Source organism: Eucalyptus grandis, chromosome 6 (genome assembly GCF_016545825.1).
Source record: "Eucalyptus grandis isolate ANBG69807.140 chromosome 6, ASM1654582v1, whole genome shotgun sequence".
In the NCBI taxonomy this organism is placed as follows: domain Eukaryota; kingdom Viridiplantae; phylum Streptophyta; class Magnoliopsida; order Myrtales; family Myrtaceae; genus Eucalyptus; species Eucalyptus grandis.
In genome coordinates, this window is record NC_052617.1 from 46058997 (window position 1) to 46080405 (window position 21409).

General features: G+C 43.2%; 5 protein-coding genes across 7 annotated transcripts; 1 reads left to right on the forward strand and 4 right to left on the reverse strand.

The window, feature by feature from the left end:
* Positions 1 to 1574: 1574 nt before the first annotated feature.
* LOC104450272 (protein HOMOLOG OF MAMMALIAN LYST-INTERACTING PROTEIN 5) lies at positions 1575 to 7008 on the reverse strand. 2 transcript variants are annotated; one of them, XM_039315867.1, is made up of 6 exons: positions 6815 to 7008; positions 6589 to 6689; positions 5200 to 5309; positions 4751 to 4826; positions 4112 to 4252; positions 1575 to 2804 (listed from the first exon to the last, which is right to left on the reverse strand). In XM_039315867.1, exons 1-6 carry the CDS (start codon positions 6906 to 6908, stop codon positions 1902 to 1904), a joined length of 1425 nt encoding a protein of 474 aa, XP_039171801.1. In that variant the 5' UTR covers positions 6909 to 7008; the 3' UTR covers positions 1575 to 1901. The 2 variants fall into 2 exon arrangements, with proteins under 2 accessions (XP_039171801.1, XP_010063060.2); XM_010064758.3 differs by having other exon boundaries at positions 6589 to 6685; positions 6815 to 6959.
* A 1250-nt stretch (positions 7009 to 8258) lies between these two features.
* Positions 8259 to 10984, forward strand: LOC104450273 (syntaxin-52). Of its 2 annotated transcripts, none has more exons than XM_010064760.3 (6): positions 8259 to 8575; positions 8844 to 9065; positions 9715 to 9920; positions 10036 to 10136; positions 10290 to 10334; positions 10678 to 10984. In XM_010064760.3, the coding sequence occupies exons 2-6, from the start codon at positions 8848 to 8850 to the stop codon at positions 10807 to 10809; spliced, it is 702 nt and encodes a 233-aa protein (XP_010063062.2). In that variant the 5' UTR covers positions 8259 to 8575; positions 8844 to 8847; the 3' UTR covers positions 10810 to 10984. The 2 variants fall into 2 exon arrangements, with proteins under 2 accessions (XP_010063062.2, XP_010063061.2); XM_010064759.3 differs by having other exon boundaries at positions 8262 to 8473.
* Positions 10985 to 11517: 533 nt separating this feature from the next.
* LOC104450274 (cell division protein FtsZ homolog 1, chloroplastic) lies at positions 11518 to 15587 on the reverse strand. The gene is made up of 6 exons (XM_010064762.2): positions 15193 to 15587; positions 14756 to 14855; positions 14255 to 14484; positions 13523 to 13690; positions 12843 to 13076; positions 11518 to 11944 (listed from the first exon to the last, which is right to left on the reverse strand). The coding sequence occupies exons 1-6, from the start codon at positions 15457 to 15459 to the stop codon at positions 11678 to 11680; spliced, it is 1266 nt and encodes a 421-aa protein (XP_010063064.1). The 5' UTR covers positions 15460 to 15587; the 3' UTR covers positions 11518 to 11677.
* A 739-nt stretch (positions 15588 to 16326) lies between these two features.
* Positions 16327 to 18623, reverse strand: LOC104450275 (V-type proton ATPase subunit e1). Its single transcript, XM_039315230.1, has 4 exons — positions 18440 to 18623; positions 18185 to 18327; positions 17433 to 17480; positions 16327 to 16662 (listed from the first exon to the last, which is right to left on the reverse strand). Exons 2-4 carry the CDS (start codon positions 18280 to 18282, stop codon positions 16596 to 16598), a joined length of 213 nt encoding a protein of 70 aa, XP_039171164.1. The 5' UTR covers positions 18283 to 18327; positions 18440 to 18623; the 3' UTR covers positions 16327 to 16595.
* Positions 18624 to 19764: 1141 nt separating this feature from the next.
* On the reverse strand, positions 19765 to 21362 carry LOC104450277 (long-chain-alcohol O-fatty-acyltransferase). The gene has a single exon (XM_018876238.2). The coding sequence runs from the start codon at positions 20956 to 20958 to the stop codon at positions 19888 to 19890; it is 1071 nt and encodes a 356-aa protein (XP_018731783.2). The 5' UTR covers positions 20959 to 21362; the 3' UTR covers positions 19765 to 19887.
* Between the last annotated feature and the right edge of the window lie 47 nt (positions 21363 to 21409).

Below are 21409 nucleotides of genomic sequence, written 5' to 3' on the forward strand. Positions count from 1 at the left end.
CCCCTTGGGAATGCTGAAGCTTCCATTTAATGAAAAATATTGTTCCCTTCAAAACTTTCTTGAAAATCCACCATTGCCCCTGCATTTATTTAATTTTTAAATGAAAAAGGAGTAGCCCTTCGCCGGACAGGCGAAGGGCGACGGCCGCCAGCGGCCGCCGGCCGAGGTCGCCCGAGGTCAAGCGACCTCACGGCGGGTCACGCGACCCAGTAGAGGGCCGCCGAGGTCACCCGACCTCGGGCGACCGGGTCTCTCGGGGGCGACCGTGGTCGCTCGACCCAGGGGCGCGAGACCCGGTCGCCCGAGGTCGGGTGACCTCCGGCGGCCCTCGGGCGGCCCTCTGGCCGGGTCGCCCGAGGGTCGCGCGACGGCGAGGGCCACCGTGGCCGCGAGACCCGAGCGACCGCCATGGGACCCTGTCGCCCGAGGTCGGGCGACCTCGCGACGCCGCCGACGCGATCCGGCTCACCGGCGGCCACACCCTTCGCCGGACCGGCGAAGGGTTTAGTTTTTTCAAAAAAAAATATATATTTTCAAAAAAATATATATATATATATATATATATATATATACAATACCCATCAAAGCCCATTGCGAAAGTTTTTTTACCAAACGCACATTCAACTCAAAGTTCCATTTGCAAAAATTTTTTACCAAACACAACTGCATTTTCTCCAAGTAGCTTTGGACTTTCAGCATTTGCATTGGACACAAAGTCCATTGCAAATGCTGAACCAAACACAACCTTTGTCCCAATAATTCCTCTATAGGGCTCAACTTCGTTCCCCACCCCCACAAGGCCCAAATTTACCCAATTTTTGGCCCATTAAGACCCAAAAGTACGGCCCAAAGAAATGTTGACCCAACAATGTCCTTTTTGACCACACGAAAATCATACACCCAATTTTCTGCACAAATTGGGGCCCAATAGTTATCCATATGGCCCTACTTCTGGCCCATAGAGAAAGGCCCAACAAGGCCCATTTTCGTGCAACAAAAGAATCCGAGCCGAAGGCCTTCAAGGATGCCCAGTTTTGACCCGATAAGGCCCGGCTTGTAACTAAAAAACCCAAAGTAGGCGTAAAGCATAGTGCATTAGACACGCCCCTTTGCGGGTGGGCCTCTACTTGACCCAATGGACCAATTAAGCTGTAGGCCCATGGGCATTTACTTCCAAGGGACCAAGGGACCATTTGTAGGACAATTGTGGCTGTGTGTCCATGAGGCTCATCGAAACTGCAGGCCTTGTACTAGTGGGCCACGTTTATGGGACTCAGTTATAAGCCCCAACCCGAGTCACCTTAAAGGGCCGATTGGTCCATTTGTTAGGTGATCAGGGCTAACCATTGACGTCAATAACAGCTACGTCCTAGTCCCGCCAGACCGGTTCAATATTTTCTTCACCAAAACGGCAGCAAAATGCCACCAAACCCAAATATCGGGGGCTCGACGGGCGACTAATCCCATTACGCAGTGGGATTAAAGACCTGCCGAGAGCTCATTTACCTAATCTGAGCGCAGACAGCAAGAGGAACATCCATCGACCTCTGGGATACTTACATATGAGGAAAAAGTGACCCAAGACCAGCTTCACATGGCTCTAATAAGTGCCAAAACAAATGAATAATGGCTTTACCGTCCGCAACCAACCAAAAAATAAATAAATAAGACCCATATGAACAGCCATGTGAACGCTGGCAAAAACCTTTGGTATTTCGCATCCTTCGTACTTGGTGCACGAAATCAGACGGCTGCTAGCAATATAGATACACATCATGTCCCCACCCCATATTCTCACACCGTACGAAATTTATATCCCTTCAAATACTCATTCCTCCACGAATCAAGCCTTCCAGGATGCAGTTCCAGGATGCAGACCGTAGCATCAGCAATTAATTTTTTTACTTACCCACCGATGGATTTGTCAGCAGTTCAAGAGATTTTCGCAAGAAGTCCACTGCAATGGAAACATCATCAAATGCTAATGCCCCAACAGCAAACCTAGCAGCTTTGTGTGCCTCGGCGATTTTTTCAGGTGGCGGCTGGTAGTTACTGTCATATTTGTATGCTTCTGCAGGAGGAGCTTCTGGAGCAGTTCCATTTCGGCTGCCAGCCCCATACTGAGCGGTTGAAGCATAATTTTTTGAGGTTTGATGATCTGACTGGGGAGGGTAGGACTCATCGTGGCCTTGGTAGTATGAAGAATATTGAGATGGGACGGATGAGAGGTTACTTTCCGTGAAACTCGGATAGGATTGGAAATGGGGATATGAGTAAATAGGGGTCTCCTGAGAAGGATAATTATTTGGTATGTGTTGTTGTGATTCTGATAGGTAAGTGTGTGGAATATTCTGCTGTGGTTCTGAAGGATAATTATGTGGCATCTGTGGCAGTTGTTCTGAGGGGTAATTATGCGGCATCTGTGGCAGTTGTTCTGAGGGATAACCATGTGATAAATGCTGTTTCACATCTGAAGGGCGATTCGGAGACGCATGTGAGGATTCTTGTGCATAGTTTGGGGGAGGGTGTGAAGATTCTTGAGGATAGTTTGGAGGGGGGTGCGAGGATTCTTGAGGATAGTTTGGAGGGGGGTGCGAGGATTCTTGAGGATAGTTTGGAGGATGGTATGATGAGTAAGTAGAACTTGCAGCTTTTGTGATTGGAGGAGAAGGTGGCTGAAAGTCATGAGATGGAGGAATGCCTGCAGAGTGATGGTGTTGGTGGTCCAATTTCTCATGGACCTGAGGTGATGAATCAACTTCTGGTCCAGCATTGGAGAAAGCAGAGTCACTAGGCCCCAGGTCCTGCAAAGGAAACTACATAATTAATCCTACAGGAAGCCGTGTGGGTGAGCATCACAGCAAAATAACGGAAATTCCCAACCCCACCCTGCCCCCCACAAAACAAATAAAAAATAACACCAGGGAAAAAGAGGAAAGAAAGAAACCCAAAACTCAAGCAAATACAATCTGAGTCCAATAATAATGCATGTAGATGTAGACCCAATTTTGGATCATTTGCTTTTCAGACCACTAAATTAATGAGAATGAACTTTGCCACTTATTGAAAAAGAAGTATCACAGGTGTTAGCACCAGAAAAACCCAGTTTAGCTTCAAAAATCATAAAAGAAAATATTAGAGGATTAAAAAGGAAAGAAAAAAAGGGAATAAAGAGAGAAAACAGAAGAGAAAGCTAATGCCTGCCTCTACAGAGGTGATCAATATTGAACCTTGCATTTCAAAATCAAAACTGCTAAGGCATTGTTTGATTAACAGGGCATTGTTTGGGAGTGGATTTGGTGACTTCTAATAAAGAAGAATTTTAATATGGTAGGAACGTGTTATTAGTTTTATTAATTTGCTTAGATTAACGGTCGTTTACAACAAAACACTCAAAGCCAGAAAAATTACATTTTGGTTCCAAAGTGTTACCAAACATCACAAGTCTGGTAATTATCAAACTTAATTTTATACGATTTGGTTATAACTTGTTAGCATTGCCATGGCTAACCTAGCCTCCATCACTGAGGACCAACAAGGGATATAGATATTTCTATCTATAGATTCTTCTAGAAATCCATCCAGTAGACTCTGTATGGTTGAGTGGTTCATTCGGTAAATAAATAAATAAAATTATTTTAACGATGCCTATTGTCACAAACACTAGATTCATTGGGAGAACATAAATAGCTCGAGCCAACATTGGTTTTAACCAAATAGGACATAAAGGAACTACTATTCATATTATCTGCGTACAACCGCAATAAATGCTTGAATGTGAACCACAACCATATTGGCAAATCAAAACAAGTCTACCCCTCACGTGACACAGTCTTGACAACTGGTACATTGTCCTGAAACACAGCTCATTGCATACAAGGAACTATCAACAACACGAGATGGAGAAGGGGTGGGGGTGGAAAAAAACCAAAGTACACTTCCCGATTAAAACCATATCACAAATCTGGGTGGATGTAAATAGTATGATTCATGGCATTACTAAACTAGCCAAAGACCCAGGACGAAATAACAAGATCTCATGGAAGAATTCAGGAGTGTAACAGAGTAAATAGATTCATTAGCAACTATTAAAGGAAGAAAAGAAACGTACATATGAACCACTCGGTGCACTTGATGGCATAAAGAGTTCTTCATCACCAGAGGGTGGCCCAGGTACTGGCTTCCTTCCTTCTTTCAAGGCTTTCCTTATATCTGCCGCCTTCCATGCAGCATACTTCTGTTTTTGTTCAAGCTGTCAATTAAAGCCACAAAAGAATTACCATCAATATTTGACATCTAAGTACTTGATAGCCAAGAACACGGAGTTTCAAGCATTCCACTGGAATAATGAGTTAATTCTGGAGGGCAGAGAATTTTGGGACAATCAATTATGGAATTGAACCTATTTTTCAGATCTGTAAAAATAAGTGAATCTTCAATTTGATGAATTGATTTTATCTTAATGAAGATGTCGAGTTATAATTACTCTAATTACAGACAATACCATACAAGTAATATATTTCTCTTATCCAATAACCATTTGCAGAAATCGTAATGGAGATCATGCATCGCGATTGTCTTAATATTTGTCAAATGAAGAATGTGTAATTGAAAACAAAATCAAAAAATTAAGGCTGGCCAAGAAAATGGCCCAGCCTTTATATATGTTGAAAGGTTGCTTTTTTTTTTTTTTGGGGGGTGCAGATCTAGAAAAAATCAAACCAACACCATAAGACACTGTAAAGCTTACATCTGGCTGAAGAGGACCAAATTGGTTGAGAATCTCAAAGAATATGCTAGCAGCATAAAATGTTTTTGCAGTATTCCTGTAACAAGAATTCAAGGAGATTCTGTTAATCAACTAGCCTTAAAAATAAAAATAAAAATAATAATAAAAAAAAAGGATCAGCATCAGCATTTTTTACTTCTGTTCAAACTGTGATTTCCTCAAAGACTATCAATAAAGGCATGCGAAAGATCTATACAAAATGCTATGTATCAGATGTCAGTTTCTATCAATAAAGAAATTTCTTAAAATACTTGAGGTGCTGTAAAAATAAAGAAGGATCATGCAAGCGTCATACTTTTCAATATTTGAAAGAATAAAAGCATAGAGAAACTAAATTAAGGTAAAATTTGAAGAAAGATTAAAGTTAAAAATCAAATCACGTTAAAAAATAAGAAGTCAATTAATCATACAAATCAGCGCGCCCAGCACGATCTTGTTTGTCTGCCTTCCCAAACACATTCAAGGCAAAACCCTCCAGATGCAAGCTGTCTTCTGGCCCCAGAGTTAGTGATTTTTTGTCCTGTTAAAAAACCAAGATAGCTAGCAATGAGAACAGAGCAGTGCCAGGATCAGTCAAATTTAAGGAAGCTGGACAAAAATACATATATATAGAAACACAATGACAGCTCTCAAAGCATGAGAAGGATCAAGACATCCCCCCAAAAGAAAGCCAATTGAAAAAGGCGATAAAAACAGTGGATAGTTTGCACCGCTATCCTATTGTCTTAGTTCAGGATATTGGATATAAATTATGATATTCTAAAGATTGTTCCTTCACAACTATGACCTGTTGAACATGCCCTATGCATAAAGTGAAACTCTAGTAGAAAAAAAGAAGACAAAGACATACTGACAGAGGGCTAATTGATGTGATGGCTGTGACATGTACAATATGAATTGGCAGCATAAACAAAATCCTGCAACAATGACCTTCATACCAATTCTAGCAACGCTCTATCCGATGACTTTGACTTTACTTGCCAGATTAATAGCAATGATTACATCACGTGCCTAATACAAAGTCAACTTGGTTCAGCCAAATGTGTCACGCTCATTTGAAATGGCCATTGTACTAAAAAATTTGCACATTTAATAGAGATGATTGGCCACTAGGATGGATCTAACTACAATCTCAGAAAAACACATGTGAAGGCCAAGAGTAGACATGAGTGCTACTTTTACACCAACAAAGTGTCTCAATTACATTCACAGAAATCCTTCCAAATATACAACCCCCGGTTGGGAAACTGATTGTTTAAGCTGGCTTGTCTCGGGATCCTTAAACTTTTGAATATACTAAATACCTACCACCCATTGTTCCCAGACTCCTATATGTCAGAAAGCACTTGAAAATGTTTGGGCATCACAGGTAGCTAAATCTCTCTCTCTTTTTCCTTTTCTTTTCTTAGAGTCAATCAAAGCGGATCCCCCAAATCATTTCAGCACATCGAGACAAGGCAACCAGTGCAATCTCTGCATGGAGCCTCAGAATCAACAGCACGCGCTTGCAATTGGGATATGTATATAGTGGAATTAGGGATTGTTTCGTTTTAAACTATCTCAGGCAAACATTTGCGAAAGGACCACATATTAATGGAGTAATTGCTGGCTACACTGGGGTAAGCCGGAGCCTAAAGAGATGCATCCGCGTCTCATCGTCACAGACATTTAAACAATCAACATACGTATGCTCGCGGATCGGCTGCGAAACTAATAGTCAAATCTAGCAAACATTCACACGCACGAACCACGAAGAAGAAACGGTAGATGCTTTAGCATAAGGCGGCGATGACCGAAACCTTCTCGAGCTGTTTTATGAGGGAATTGAGGAGGGCGTTGGTGGTCTTAGTCCGCTCGCCCTGCGGGATCCTCAAACCGCGATCCATCGCATACAGCCTACCTGGATAAACAGTACAAACCAAAGCAGCCGGCGGGAGTAAGCGCGCGGAAACGATCGCGGAAACGGAGACATGGCGAACTCCTAGAGCTAGGGTTAGATGCAGAGAGAGAGAGAGAGAGGTTTACAATAATAAGCGACGACAGGTTCGTGTTTCTGCAACTCGTCGGCCCGTTGGAGGTACGGCAGCAGCGCCTTCGCCGGCTCTTGCTCGCTCGCCATAGCTGATCCTCCGCCCGAGAGAGAGAGAGAGATTGCAGGAGTTGGAGTTTAATTTAGGTTTTTGATTTGGGGTTCTAGAGAGGAAGGGATGGATTGCTGACTCCACAAACGACGTCGCTTTGACATCTGTGTTGCTTATTCTTGTTCTTCTTCTTGAACTCCTATTTCCTCCCTCTGTCCTCGTCAGTTTATTTCTTAGGCCCGAAGTTTCCTCGCGTACGAAATTAAAAGACCCTACCCCAAGAAAACCTTGGGGCCATTTGGCATCAGAAAATGTTTGGAAATAAAAATGAAACTGCTTTTTATATTCCAATTTTCTTTCTTTTTCAAAATTACGTTTGATTCGTAAAATAAGAATGTTTTAGAAAATTGAAAAATATGAAAGCATGGTATGACATTAAAATCCATGCGCACACAGTTAGCTAATTAATTTCAAATACCATACTTTCTTATGCCATTATATATTATAGCGATGATCTCTACGCTAAGAGAATCTAATAAGCAACGTAATCTGTAAATAATTATCTTCAACACATGCAAATAGTTGCAAGATTCATTAGTTAATTCCTCGATTATTTAGCTATTAGAGTTAGTCATATCACTTGTCATTTTCAGAAAAAGTCTATATAATATATGATAATTATATAAATGGACAACAAACTTTGACTTAATCTACAGTGTTGTCATCAAATTATTAATTCGTTTAATGTGATATTTAAACTTTAATTCAATGTTTAACGTTTAATTCTATTGAATGTGATATTTTGAACTTTTAGTAAATATTATATTAAATCTCCTAATTATATTGAGACATCCTATTTCTTTATTTCATAAATTTAACTTAACGAGATTTGTCGATTTACTTTTAATTTGATAAGTTTGGACAACAAACAAAAAGTTCGTATCATGCATAAGTAATTCACATGAGATTTGACTTCAATATAAATAACGATATAATAATCTCCTTAACCGAGTAACATGAATAATCATTTTTTTTTTATAAATGGAACAAATTAAAAGAAGTCTTCTTTGCTCATGGAGCTCCAGGAAGTTTCTACGAAGCTTCACCGAACTTTCAGGGAGCGGTTGAAGCTGGGTGAAACGACGCTCAACGGCTCGTGGGGGGTTGGAACGCAACAAAGAAGAAAGATGACAATGCGACTGGATGTGTAGTCGAGTGGCGTGGATCATACTAGGGGTTAGAAAATAAAAAAATTGGTAAGCATTTTTTGGGGAGGGGCGGGGGGGGATGAAAATGACAATTTGGTAATGGTCAAAAGGAAAAGGAAAAAAATAAAATAAAATCGAGAGGAGCAATTATTTGTTAATTGAGCTGTCAAACGACGTCGCGGTGTGGGGTAAGGAAGGAGTCCTGACTCGTCGGGGACTCCATAATTGGAGCGACGCGGACGACGACGACGACGACGGGGTCAAGACAAAGAGAAGGTTGCCGGCGGACGGTGGCTTCGTGCGTCAAATCCTTCGTCTTGATTTCTCAATATTATCATCATTCTCTCACATTCTTATCAAGATCAGGCAGAGGATTTTTGAAGTTGCAATCGAAGGTAGCCTCTTTTTTTTCCCCTCCTTATTACCGCCGAATTGTCTCCGATCATCCGCCTGATTGTCAGCTGCGGACCGCGGCGGTTTTTCCCCACGCGCCTCGTGTAATTTCTTCTGTTCCTTTTGTCCCAATTCCGTTCGATTTCGTTCGATCTCGCGTAGTGCTTTGATCGGATTGAGAAACCCCGCAGGTTTGGGTTAGTCCCATTGATTGTTCTTGCCATCTCTTTAACCCTAAGACAGGAATATGTGGGTTTTGGATTGTATGGAATTTGAAGGAGTTGAGTCGCGATTGTCCCTAAGGCGGGGTGATGCTCTTCCCGGATGCGCCGGATTATCTGATCGATCCTTGTTGTTGTTGTTGTTGTTCAGGCAAATGGCTTATTCTGCAGACTCATGGATGAAGGAATATAATGAAGCGGCTAAGTTGGCTGATGATATCGGTGGCATGATCTCCGAGCACGATAAATTGGTTTCGTCGGGGCCGGAAAACCAGCGTCACGCGTCTTCCATACGGAGGAAAATAACGATTTTGGGCACTAGGTTGGATAGCCTGCAGTCTGTCCTAACGAAGATGCCTGGCAATCGGCCTATGTAAGTGGCATAGATGCAGATGGGGGGTAGTGCATATCTGGGTTTGAATTTAACTTTATGCCGACTATTTGTTCTCTGAGTTCTCTTTATGCATGTTGGAGGGCTTGATGCTGGCATGCTGAGCTTGTACCCCTGTTTTATGGATGCTGTACTGGTTTTTTCCATTTAAATCATGATGTCAAGAATCTGGAGAGCAGGACCTTTTTCTTCTCATTTTGTTTGCATATACAGTTCTTACTGACATATGACGATTTAGTCTACAAGTTTAAGACTGCCAAGGCCTGCGAAAACTCAATCCCCTTGACTAATAAAAGGAAAACTACATTTTGAGTTTGAACATTAGAAAATGAGATGCCTTTTCTAAGATTGCGTAAATCTTTCATCCCACTTATAGTGAATGGTTTTACTGGAGAACTGTCGTACAATAGGCTTGTGCTGTTTGCCGCTTCTGTCATTGAACTTTTTATTTTGAGCTCTCTCCCTTCAATTTGACCTCGTGGAACTTTTTACTGTCTCAAGCCTGTAGTTATAGGTTTTATGGAGTAGTCGATTGGATCATTACCTGTCCGGGAGTTGTTTCACAGGTCTCGGGACCTATGCTGTGCTCTTATTGTTATATTTTCCAATAACAGATATTTCTTCTGTCTAGATCTGAAAAAGAGATGAACAGGCGCCGAGACATGCTTTCTAGCTTGAGAACAAAAAAGGACCAGATGGCTTCTGCGCTGAACATGTCAAACTCTCGAATTAGAGATAGTTTGTTAGGTCCAGATGCAAAACCAGCTGATGCGATGAGCAGAACTGTCGGCTTGGACAATCAAGGCATTGTTGGTCTTCAGCGTCAAGTTATGAAAGGCAAATTGATACTTCTGGATGACCTTTTTCTCAATAATTACCATTATATTATATACATGCTTTGTCTATCTGCTGAAGAAGTGAAGTCTTTGCCTGTGAACTTCCTTTAAATCAGAGCAAGATGAAGGTCTTGAAAAGCTTGAGGAGACGGTGATAAGTACAAAACATATTGCCTTGGCAGTTAACGAAGAACTGGACTTGCATACAAGACTAATTGTATGTAACTTCTGCTGAATTTCTTACTCCATGGGTTTCAGCATGTAGATAAAGATTCGTTTATATATACATATATATTTTTCAGTATATTAAGCTGCATTGCCTAGCATTTGATGGTAGATACTTGCTTTTTCTTGTTCTCTGATTTTGCAGGATAGTTTGGACCAGCAAGTGGATGTCACAGACTCCCGTCTACGGGTAATTTCTTTCCCGATCCCTTGTAGACGAATCCCTTTTTGAGAGGCATTGCACGGATTTGTTGGGGAATGTTTAAAAAAATGCCTATTAAAATGCCAGCCTATGAGCTAGTGCAGCTATGGATTTTAGTAAAGCTAAATAATAGACTTGTAAGGATAAGAATCTTATATGAATTGACCCAGAAACTCTCTGCTTCTGTTTTGTTGTGTGCATGCGCGCGCGTGACACACGCTGTGCATGGATGCATGGTAACAGACTTTGCTTTTGATCTCGACTCCTAGTGTCTATTTAGGGAAATTTGTATTCACACGCTATTAACGTTTGTCATTTCTTTTGAGTACAGAGGGTGCAGAAGAACTTGGCTATACTGAACAAGCGCATGAAGGGCAGCTGCACCTGCATGAGCATGCTTTTAGCAGTTATTGCGATCGTGATTTTGGTGGTCGCCATTTACTTGGTAATCAAGTACGTGTAACACTAACCACAGTGAACACGGTGATCTGCCCATTTGTTTTTCTGTGGTCTTGGCTATAAATTCCTGCCATGATAGCAATATATTTCTCATGTTTTGTTATGTTGGCTATATAAGATGTTAATAATAACCGTGACGAGTGGCTCCTGTTAATCAAATTCGTTTGCGAGCATGGTAATCATGTGATTTTCTTTTCGGGGATTTTCTGTTCCCAGTTTCATCTTGCTTATCTTGTCATTAACTACTTGACCGGAATCTTAGCCATCTTATGCCATCGACGACCCATTTTAGCTTTAATTTCTCGCGGACCCCTTTTTAGACATAAGCGATATATGATCATTCTCATCCTCATCTCTTTTCTCTCCCGTTTTGGTTGACCATCAGATTGTCTTTAAATAGTCGACGCGTGCGATCTTGCATGTCATCTCTCCAGCGTGACGATTTCAGCAGGTGATGGACTCGCGAGCATGAATTTTTTCCTCAAACATTTTATTGAAAACATCACCAGCTTATCAGGAAGCGTAAGCTGAAACGGGATTAGAAGAGCAGGACTTGACCACGACGGTGCGCTGTGGATTTGGCAATTTCAAAACCATACTCCGCTCTTTTAATCAGCAATAAAAAGTTCGAATTAATTTAAGTAATTTCTTATAGTGGTATGGCCTTTCAATAATCGCCTATCCATCACACGTCCATGTGGGACCATGCCGATGACTTTGAGATTTGTTCCATTTGTAAAGTTGAAGGGAACCATTAGATGAATGAAGTACAGGACTGTGCAAACTCGAATGGCAACACAATTGCGCTTCACAACATTACACAAAACGCAAAATAAAAAAAAAAAAATAAAAAATTGTAAAGATTACTCTAATCAGAAGAAGAGCCTTCGCGAGGAAGACTTGGAATTAACAGGGGAAGGAGAGGTAGGAGTCTTGAGAGGCAGAGGCATGCCCTTGTTTTCCGGAGCTGCTACTTTGTCGATTAGTTTGGAAGCCTTGGGGTCAGTGAGAAGCGTCTTCTGGAAAGATTGCGAGAAACCTGTTGCAATGATTGTCACGTGAATCTCGCCATTATAGCGGTCATCGACAACGGCACCAAATATTATGTTTGCAGAAGGATCGGCCAAACTGGTCACCACCTGAAAAATGTATACAAACATATTCATCAATACCCAAAAACAATTTAATTTGCAAATCACCACTTGACTATCAAGCATGAGCCCAAATGAGTGAAATTGCATAATTTGAGGGAAGTAGGAGAGAAAGCTTTGGACTCTCACTTTGAAATACACTTTGCATCCTCTAATTTATAACCTACCCACCCTTGACCGCTATCAGTTATCCATGTTCAGATGCAAGGGAGACTACTTGAAAGTTATCCATCAACATAATCACAATGTAAATAATCAGACTGGCTCAATCCAATGATTTTTCTCGTCTGGACACTACTTCCCCATGGCTTAATCGGAGTAAAAACATAAAACATATTCTTTAGCAAAGCAAGCTCACTGCCTGAGTTTAGGAGTGATTGAGACCAAACAGCTTCTATTGCACCAAGAGCAGTAAGAATTGTGTAGTCTAGAACCTTAGAATGCAAATTGCAAATTTCATTCCAAAGGGTGAGAAGTGTCATCTAACCAAAAATTCACGAGGGCATATGAAATTATTGATTTTTCAATTCTTTCAAAGAAACATATATACTGTTCAGACTCTGAACTGCCAGTCATCCGTTTACGGCAGCAAAAGGAAGGATTCTGCAAATTATTCAAGAACAGGTATTTAATTCATAAAATTTCACTAGTCAACCTCAAAATATATAAGTTAAATCATTCAAAGGAGCGTTTGATGGATTACTTTTTCTAAGCAACAAAAATCAAATACTTTAATGGAGTAAGGATATTTTCCAGTTCTTTCAAGGCTAAAATTGTTTGCTACACGAAAATACAGTGAATAAGGTGGTTTTGTTAGCGACATTCTAACGTAAGAAACACACTTGAGTGCATTGCTTTGAGCAATTTGAGGTCTGTAAACTCGTACCTGAGAAACTCTGTTTACTTCCTGCAAGGTTATATCCTTCCCTCCGGTGATATTATAGACAATTCCAGTAGCTGATTGAATTGATGATCCAATCAAAGGGGCCAATGTAGCTTGTTCGGCCGCTTCTTCTGCACGATTTTTGCTGGAGGAAACCCCTACACCAAGCATTGCAGTTCCAGAGTCCTTCATGACTGCCTTCACATCCGCAAAATCCACATTTACAAGTCCAGGTATCTGCGCATGGGAGCATGGGAAAAGTTTGAATACACTCATCTCTCCGAGCAGATTCACACAACATTTCATACCCTCTTTAGATGTATAAGAAGAACCCAATGTATGTGATAACCTAGCAATCCTCATCAGTGATGAGTATGTAAAATACACGATCAACCATTTATGCTCATAACATGTCATGAAAAACATAGGCCACAGTAACCAATGCCCATGGCCTACCACCTGATAGCAAGAGTGCCATCCTAATCTTCAGCGGGCGAGAAACACTGTTCTAAAAGTATGATGAAACTCCTGCAGGCTCCTAGATGTTCATGACCCATCTGAAATAACTATAGGCTATTTCAAGTTAACTTCAGTGTATCACAATCAGATGTCCTGTGATAACAATTACCAATTCAACTGGCTGCTCGCTATCATGATGACTAATTTTTTATTGAAACACTCACTGTTATTATATCAGAAATTCCTTGGACCCCTTGGCGTAAGACATCATCAGCGAGAAGAAAAGCATCCTGCAGGGGTGTCTGCTCATCAGCAATGTCAAGCAAACGATCATTTGGAATCACTATTAGTGTGTCCACATTCTTTTGCAACTTCTCAATAGCCTCTAATGCCTGGAAAAAGGAACAAGAGACTTATCAGCTGAGAAGCAAACCCAGCCTTTAATGACATACAGCTCTCAAAAAATTGGGACTCAAAAATCAACAATGTTTGTGACGAGGTTACAACAAAAAGACCCAGATACTTTATCCATAACAGAATCTTTCACAAAACAAAGAACTTGTTAGCTGTAAGTCTACTATAGCTCAAAGGTGTGCTATGGATTTGGCTACCATTGTTGCATCTATTAACTATGGAGATAAAATGGTTTTTGGCAATCTTCCAGAGGTCGGATCCAAAGAGTAGCACATACAGTTTCCCCAGGCATTTCTCTATTAAAAGATCTTGTTTAATTCCTTAGTTATAAATTGAAATATCTTCAATCAAGAAAGACACAGACAAGAAGAGGAAGGCCCCATCTCTTCTCATCCCACATTTCCCTATATTCTTCATTATACTCCATACAATAACTAAATAACCAAATCAAAACTGTCATTGATCAACTGATCACGTATGCCTGTGGTGACAAAAAAAGAAAGAATTTCTTCATCATTCGTGGACAGAACAGCAAGACAAACCTGCAGAGATCTTTTACGTCCTTCAAAGCTGAAAGGATAGGTGACCACCCCAACAGTGAGATAACCAGCCTCCTTGGATATTTGGGCAACAACTGGAGCAGCGCCAGATCCAGTTCCCCCACCCATACCAGCTGTTATGAACACAAGATCTGACCCTTTAAGAGCATTGGCTATGGCTTCCTTTGATTCCTCTGCCGCCTGCTCTCCCAAAGTTGGGTTTCCTCCTGTACCTGCGGCTCTACCATGGATTTCAATCAGAAAACCGACAGTCCCTCAAGATTGTTACGTATGTGATACTATTTAATTCACCAACCCCATGTCATGCCCAGATCATGATGCAATCATAGCTGTACGTTTTAGTATCTATTTGTGCTGCCTCTGCATTATATGTAGAAGAACACGTCCATACAAATTACCAAAAGAATGCATGTTATATGTCACGGGAAAAGGACAGTAAAACCTGCAAACGAATTCTTCCGGTTGAAAGGGACAGAAGCAGACCTAATCCACGAGTCAAGAGCTCTCCAATCTGTAGCGGGTACTCTGCTGCAGACTGTAGTAATGCCTGAGAATCTGTATTTATGGCGTAAAAGTCGACACTCTGCATCCCAGCAGCACAACAAACACGAACTTCAGTGCTACTTCCACGACATGAGTCAAGAGGAGGTCATCGCAAGGTAAGGAACTGCTAATAAAAGAATTAGCCTTGACATAGGCATTCCATATATGACCGCAAACCAATCAGATTGAACGAAAAGCAAGACCAACCCATAAATGCTGTAGGGAACCATCGCTAAGAGAAAGAAGCAGAACTGCAAATGCGGCCACAAGCGACGACTATGAAGGGGAACCGCGAGAAATTGCTAGGAGAAGCAAGAGCACCAGCTAAACCTCCCAACAAAAACCACGAAACCGCGAGGAGGAGGGCGAGGGCTCACCTGCAGACCACTCCCGATCATGCGATTGACGGCATTGTTGCCGCCGCCGCCGACTCCGACCACCTTTATCTTGGCCGACTCCATGGGCACGAAGGAGCAGCTCGCGCCGCCGCCGCTCGAAGTCGCGCGGTTCCGCCGCCATGGCGACCCCCTCTTGCCGACGCTGGAGCGGAGACGCGTCCTCGTAACGGAATGCGAGAAGGGGGTGGGGCGGAGGGATGGCGAGATTAGGTCTTTGAGATTGGTCAGCTGGATTGAAGACGCCATTTTTTCTCACTCTCTCGCCCCTTCTGCACAGGAGAGCTCGAGGAAGGTTTTAGGGTTTTAGCGAATTAGCAATTCTCAGCATTATTTCCTTTTTCCTTTTCGATTTTTCTTTTTTTCCCTCGTCCGATTAGAGGAGCGGAGCGGAGCCTCTGCGGATATATGGGAAGTGGACTAAGGGAGAGAGAGAGAGCGCGCGCGCGAAGGGAACAAGATTTGAGTGGGACCCAGATGCCACGTCATCGTTGTTGTTCTTCCCATATTTCGCGATTACGTAGGTTGATGCGGTTAGCCCCGTTGTCGCTGCGACCGTTTAGTTCGTGGGAAGTTCGTTGCCGCGCAAGTCGTATTGACCGTGTGTCTCCTCTACATCAGTCAGACAGCATGGGACCAAGGAAAGTGGGTTGATTTGTCTTTGAACTTTAGAACAAACTGATCCTGCGCGAAGAACATCCAACGGAGTATAAAGTCCAGTTTTTGTTCCATGGCATTTGTAATGACATGTAGCTGCTTCTATGTAACAGGTCCTGGAGCATGGTGCTGCCTATCTCTGACTCCTAGAGTAGTACTTCTAGGCACAAGAGGTCGGCTTCCTAAATAACTCGAGTCATTTCTTCTTGTTGAATCTCCATAGAACCGCATCACCCGCGATGGTTACATGATAATCACGTTGCTAGGAAGGCTAACTGCTTGCCGACTGGGATCTGTATGAGCAGTAACATCCACTAATGGTTCCGTAAGAGAGGCGGTATTTATACCGTAGCCAGTAGGAGCACCCTATGCATCAACATTTCGATAGCCAACCATCGCAGAGGTAGTAAGAAGCTCCAAAAAGAAAACATAATGAAGTACGACTACTCTATGGGAGCAAAAGGGACATAACGCTTCAGCATTGTTATCGGTATAACATCTGTATTTATTCTTCTTACATAATGGTAAAGTTGCACCAGTATCATATGAGCATATAAACAAATCAAGGCTGAGATATTAAGGCAGTCAATCCATGTGAACTCAAAGGTGGATCTGCCAACATTATTTACATCCTCGTCCAAGAAAATATTGAATGGTCCTTGTGCCTAAAAAATATGTGATACAATAGCCAGTGCATCACCTACAACACTAGTCAAGCGGGAAGCACTTCATTCCCCCTCACTCAGAATTGGGACAATAAGAGGTTTCATCTGTGCAAGATATACAATTGCCCACCTACAAAACAGATGAAGACTATAAGCGTGATAAATGATGAAAACAGAACATATGGATGCATATACATGGCCAGATATCCATTTTCCTCTTTGACAGCATCAACATGCACTACCTTAGTGGTGATCTACATATACATCGATCTACTAGATACTACAATTCACACATTTGACATCAACAACCTATGCTAATGATTCTTTGAAGGAAAAAGCTCTCTTCAATTTAATTTTTATGCATCTCAAGAAATCATTCACAATAAACAATGGGACTTGGGATATTCCAGCATATAAGCAGGACAGAGAGAAGGTGCAAAAGTAATTAGTTCACTTAATCAATTTTGCCCCAAAAAAGAAGAAGACAGGTGTCACATATCATGAAATAAAACTTGGGTGAAAAACAAACAACACTATCCAGCGATAAACTATAGCAATTGATGTGTTTTCTTTGACAAATGGGACGTTTCTCAAAAAAAAAAAGCCCTAGCCCAAGCTTTTTTTCTTTTTTTTCACAAATCAGGGGCAATGGAAGAAACCAACACAGATCTGGACTAAGATCCCGCAAATCCATTGACAGAAGTACATATAATCAAATTGAGTCAGCAACACCAACATTCCATCGTGTAAGTTTCACACTCTCATTTGGTGCTTAAAATCTATATAAATGCTGAGGATAACACACATTCAGACAGAGTATGCAAAGGAAATTTAAATATTTCATTGTCAATGAAAGGTAAAGAAAGACTAAAGTGATCTGCAGATCGAATAAATACTTACATCATCCAACAGCAGACTGTAGCCGTAATAACCAATGTCACGAGCAACCTGCAATAACAAATTCAATGTCAAATTTGATAGAAGGCTCTATTTAGGAGTCCGAGAAGGAATAATCATAACAGCATCAAGACATCAATCATGGGTACATTGACAGGAAAACCCCAACTAGCACAGAAAAGGTAACAGCAGGCACTAAAAGTTGCACAGTGCTGCTCTTGAAGCATTCAAAAAACTCAGAAGTGCAAGGCATAGCGTTCTCCTTATGAACGGAACAGCCGTGAAATCAAACAAAGCCGCGCACGCTGAGCAGCCAATTGGTATAGCCACATAACCGTTGTAGCAGCCATAATGACCAAAAAAAAAAAAAACAAATTCAAAGAGACAACAGCGAAATACAGCGGCTAGACCCAAAAACAGATCGGTAAAAGGAGCCATTTTTCCGATGTTGGAAATGAATGCATGCAGTCAGGAAGCCTTCTTCATTTTTTTTTCAGCAAGCCACCCCAAAAAATATCACCATTCGCCTGCAATTCTATTTACCATTCCGATTGAACGATTCAAAAGTTAGACAAGGACAGCCAACAATTGGTATTAAATAATGATAATGGACGAGCTGCGGCGATTCGTGAAGCGAGAGAACGAAATTAGCTAGGCGATGCACATTGCACGCACCGAATATCAAATGCAACCAATTAGATCCTACCAGACTCGATGAGAACAGACGCTACTTGTGCAGGGAAGAGGATACGTACAAATTCGTGGATGGCCCCCTGTTGCAGAAAACTCTGGTACAGAGCGATGCGAGAATCCCAATCACCGTAAAAACTAGGCTCGTGACGACGAACCCCATGGTTTTTTGCTCGATTTCGATCGCGATAAAGAGGGGGAACAACCTCTACACCAGAAACAAATCGGATCTGAGCTCAATGCCTTCCGTTTCGCCGGGAGCCGAAGATTCAGCTGAAGAAACGAATCGAGAAACGAGCGAGGGACTGTGGGATTCTTACTCGGATTTCTGAAGCTCCGGTTGGCGATCGGAGGATCACCGGCAGATGCAGATTGCAGATGCAGATTGCAAGCTCGGACAAAGATCGGGATGCCTCTGGGGAATGAAAAGCTTGCACGGGCCAGATCGAGAAAATGGCCCATAAAAGAGTTAGGGGGCGTGTCTGTTTGGGCTTGGGCTCTCCGGAGAGTTCGGATGGCCGGACGGACACCGACTCTTCGGACACGCTCCTGTGGTCGAAAGAAAACACGAGGATTCGTACGACTCGGCATTGGGAAATTAGCTTAAGGAGAGGAGAATGTTGTGCTGAGAATGCACTTAGAATTTTCAGCGGATGGGTTAATGATGTGTCATAAAATTTGTGATTCCATTTGATTGTCACGAAAGTCATTGAAATTTTTAATCAGATCATGACACACATAAGAGAACATCGTTATATAATTGAAATAAATCATCATCAAATAATAATCCTAAAAACAAGAACAATTGCACACAAATGGGCCAATGTAGTCGAAGTGAAAGCGAGTCGCTAATTATTGGATCCTTTGTTGGACTTGGACTAAATAATATTGAAGTTAAAGTAGGCAAACTAGAATCACTTTTATGATTAGGATGTAGATCTGCCATCCTATATATTGGATACATTTGCTTTCTTGTTGATTACGCTAGCATATTCAAATTTTCTTAACCCTCCATACAAACCCCAACACAAAGGCAAACCCTCTCCAATAATAGCCACCAACCGATGACGACCCCAACCAGTCAAGCCGCCTTCATCACCACCACAACAGGGCTGCCCCTCCGGCATCATGGTGGTGAAGGGGCCTCCAGATCTGGAGGCGTGACCACCAGACCTGAAGGCTAGTTGCCATTAGCTCAACAACGCTGGCTCCTCAAGGACCACGACCATGGAGGAGATGGACATATGAGAGTGTGCTTTCAATCCCGCCTAAGAGCAATGGACGTCAACACGGCAAGTTGGGGGTGGGATGGGGGATCATCATTGACGTGACGCTGGGTATGGTTGACAACTACAATAGTGGTTATTGGCCACATGATCAAATCTTGCAAAATAGGATAATTGACAAATAGACTCTGATTATGTCACGTTGTAACCAAAGCTGCAGATAATATTTTATCGAGAAAAAAAGGTTTTTAGTGGGCCCAATAGGAGAGAGAACCGAAATTCTCTATTTTCTAAAGGGAGTCTCATTCCAGAATAGCACGGGCAACATCGTTTGATGAGTGGACTTTGATTATGCTATGCTAGAATTAGAGCTATAGGCAATATTTTCCCGCATATGGAAAATATTAATGAGTATGGTGTATCTTGACACTTTTATCTCTCGCCATGCTTTAGAAAAAAAATGATACATAAATCAATCCTGTGGCAAATAAAAACCAAACTAACTTAAAAGGAGAAATTGTAACCTCCGACAATTGGAAAACTCAGCCCGACACGCTTTTCATATGGAAAACCACCCGGGTTAATTTGTCCTTCGCGAAGTCAAAAATAGCGTAGCATTCTCCTATAACTTTCTCGTCCACGCCATTCCTGGTCAACTGCGGGAAAAACCACCGCACCCCCGTCGCCGCCAGGAACGCCAATGTCAACACCCCCGACGCCGCCCTGTGCATCCTCCACCTCCCGCCCGCCCACCTCTTCGCCGCCACCTCCGCCGCCACGCAGATCCCGTGCAGCACGAAGAACCACGTCACCTCCCCCGTGGGCCTCGCCCGCGTGAGGTAGTAGTAGATCGCCTCGTGCATCGCCCCGGAGACGGCGAACGCCGCGACGGTAGCCGGGAGGGAGGCCCGCCGCGCCCCGACGAGTGGCGCGAGGCGGCGCCGCACGGGGTCGTACACGGTGGAGCGGAGTATGCTGCTGACCATGAGGTTCCACCGCCGGCCCCAGAAGTCCTGCAGCGAGGTCGCGAGGTAGGGCTCGTCGAACTGCCGCTCGAGGTCGAGCCCCAGGGCGGCGCTGGCCGGGACCGCGCAGATCGCGAGGACGAGCTCCAGTTCGAGGTACATGTGGACGCAGTAGAGCGCGAGGATCGCGTACTCGTGCAACCGAGGCCGGTACTCGTAGGCGTGGAGAACCGAGACCAGAACCAAAACCTTGATCGCGAGCCGGACCGAAGCGAGAGCGGATCTCGAGGACTCTCGGGAGACTCTCTCGTCTTCGCGCGGGGGTTTGACTTTGACGGGGAGGGAGGCGAGGGAGAGGAAGTGGAGGAGGTTGGGGGCGTCGGCGAGGGGGCCGAGGTGGAAGGAGAGGAGGAGGAGCTTGGAGTTGGCGAGCCAGACGAGGAAGAAGGCGGTGGGGCCGCCGAGGTGGAAGGAGGAGAGGCGGAGGGGGAGGAGGGAGAGGAGGACGACGGCGGGGAGGAGGGAGAGGAGGCGGGGGGCGCCGCGCGGGACGGCGGAGGAGGCGAAGTAGGAGTAGGTGAGGGCGGCGAGGGCGGCGATCCATACCTGGACGAAGTTCTTGAGCTCTTCTTCTGCTGCTTCGTTCATTTCTTCTTTCGGAGGTCCTTGGCGATGGGCTGATGGTTGCCGGGTTGGCTAGTTGTCGATGAAGAAATTGGGATTTTCGTTTCAGCTGGGTGTTCTCGAATCTTGAATTCTCCCTTCGAGTCTTTACGTTAGGATCGAGAAATGGGGCCAGGTCGACATGGTACGGTGTGCAAGTGGACGAGCTGAAAAAGGAGTGCGCCAACTTCTAGCGCAGCCAGATAGACGACTATTGAATTCGGCGGGCCTTTATTAGATTCAATATAAAACACGGATCACTCTTCTTTTTCCTTCTTTTCCTTCTTTTTTTAATAGGACAGGAGGGTATCTCTGTGTGTGTCGGCCTTCTTAAGTACCACCTCCGCTCAGTCAACCACCACAGGGGACGTCAGTTGCGACCAGGCGATGAGATATTAAATGAGTGCATCTACCCGCTTTGATCCTTGACGAGGTG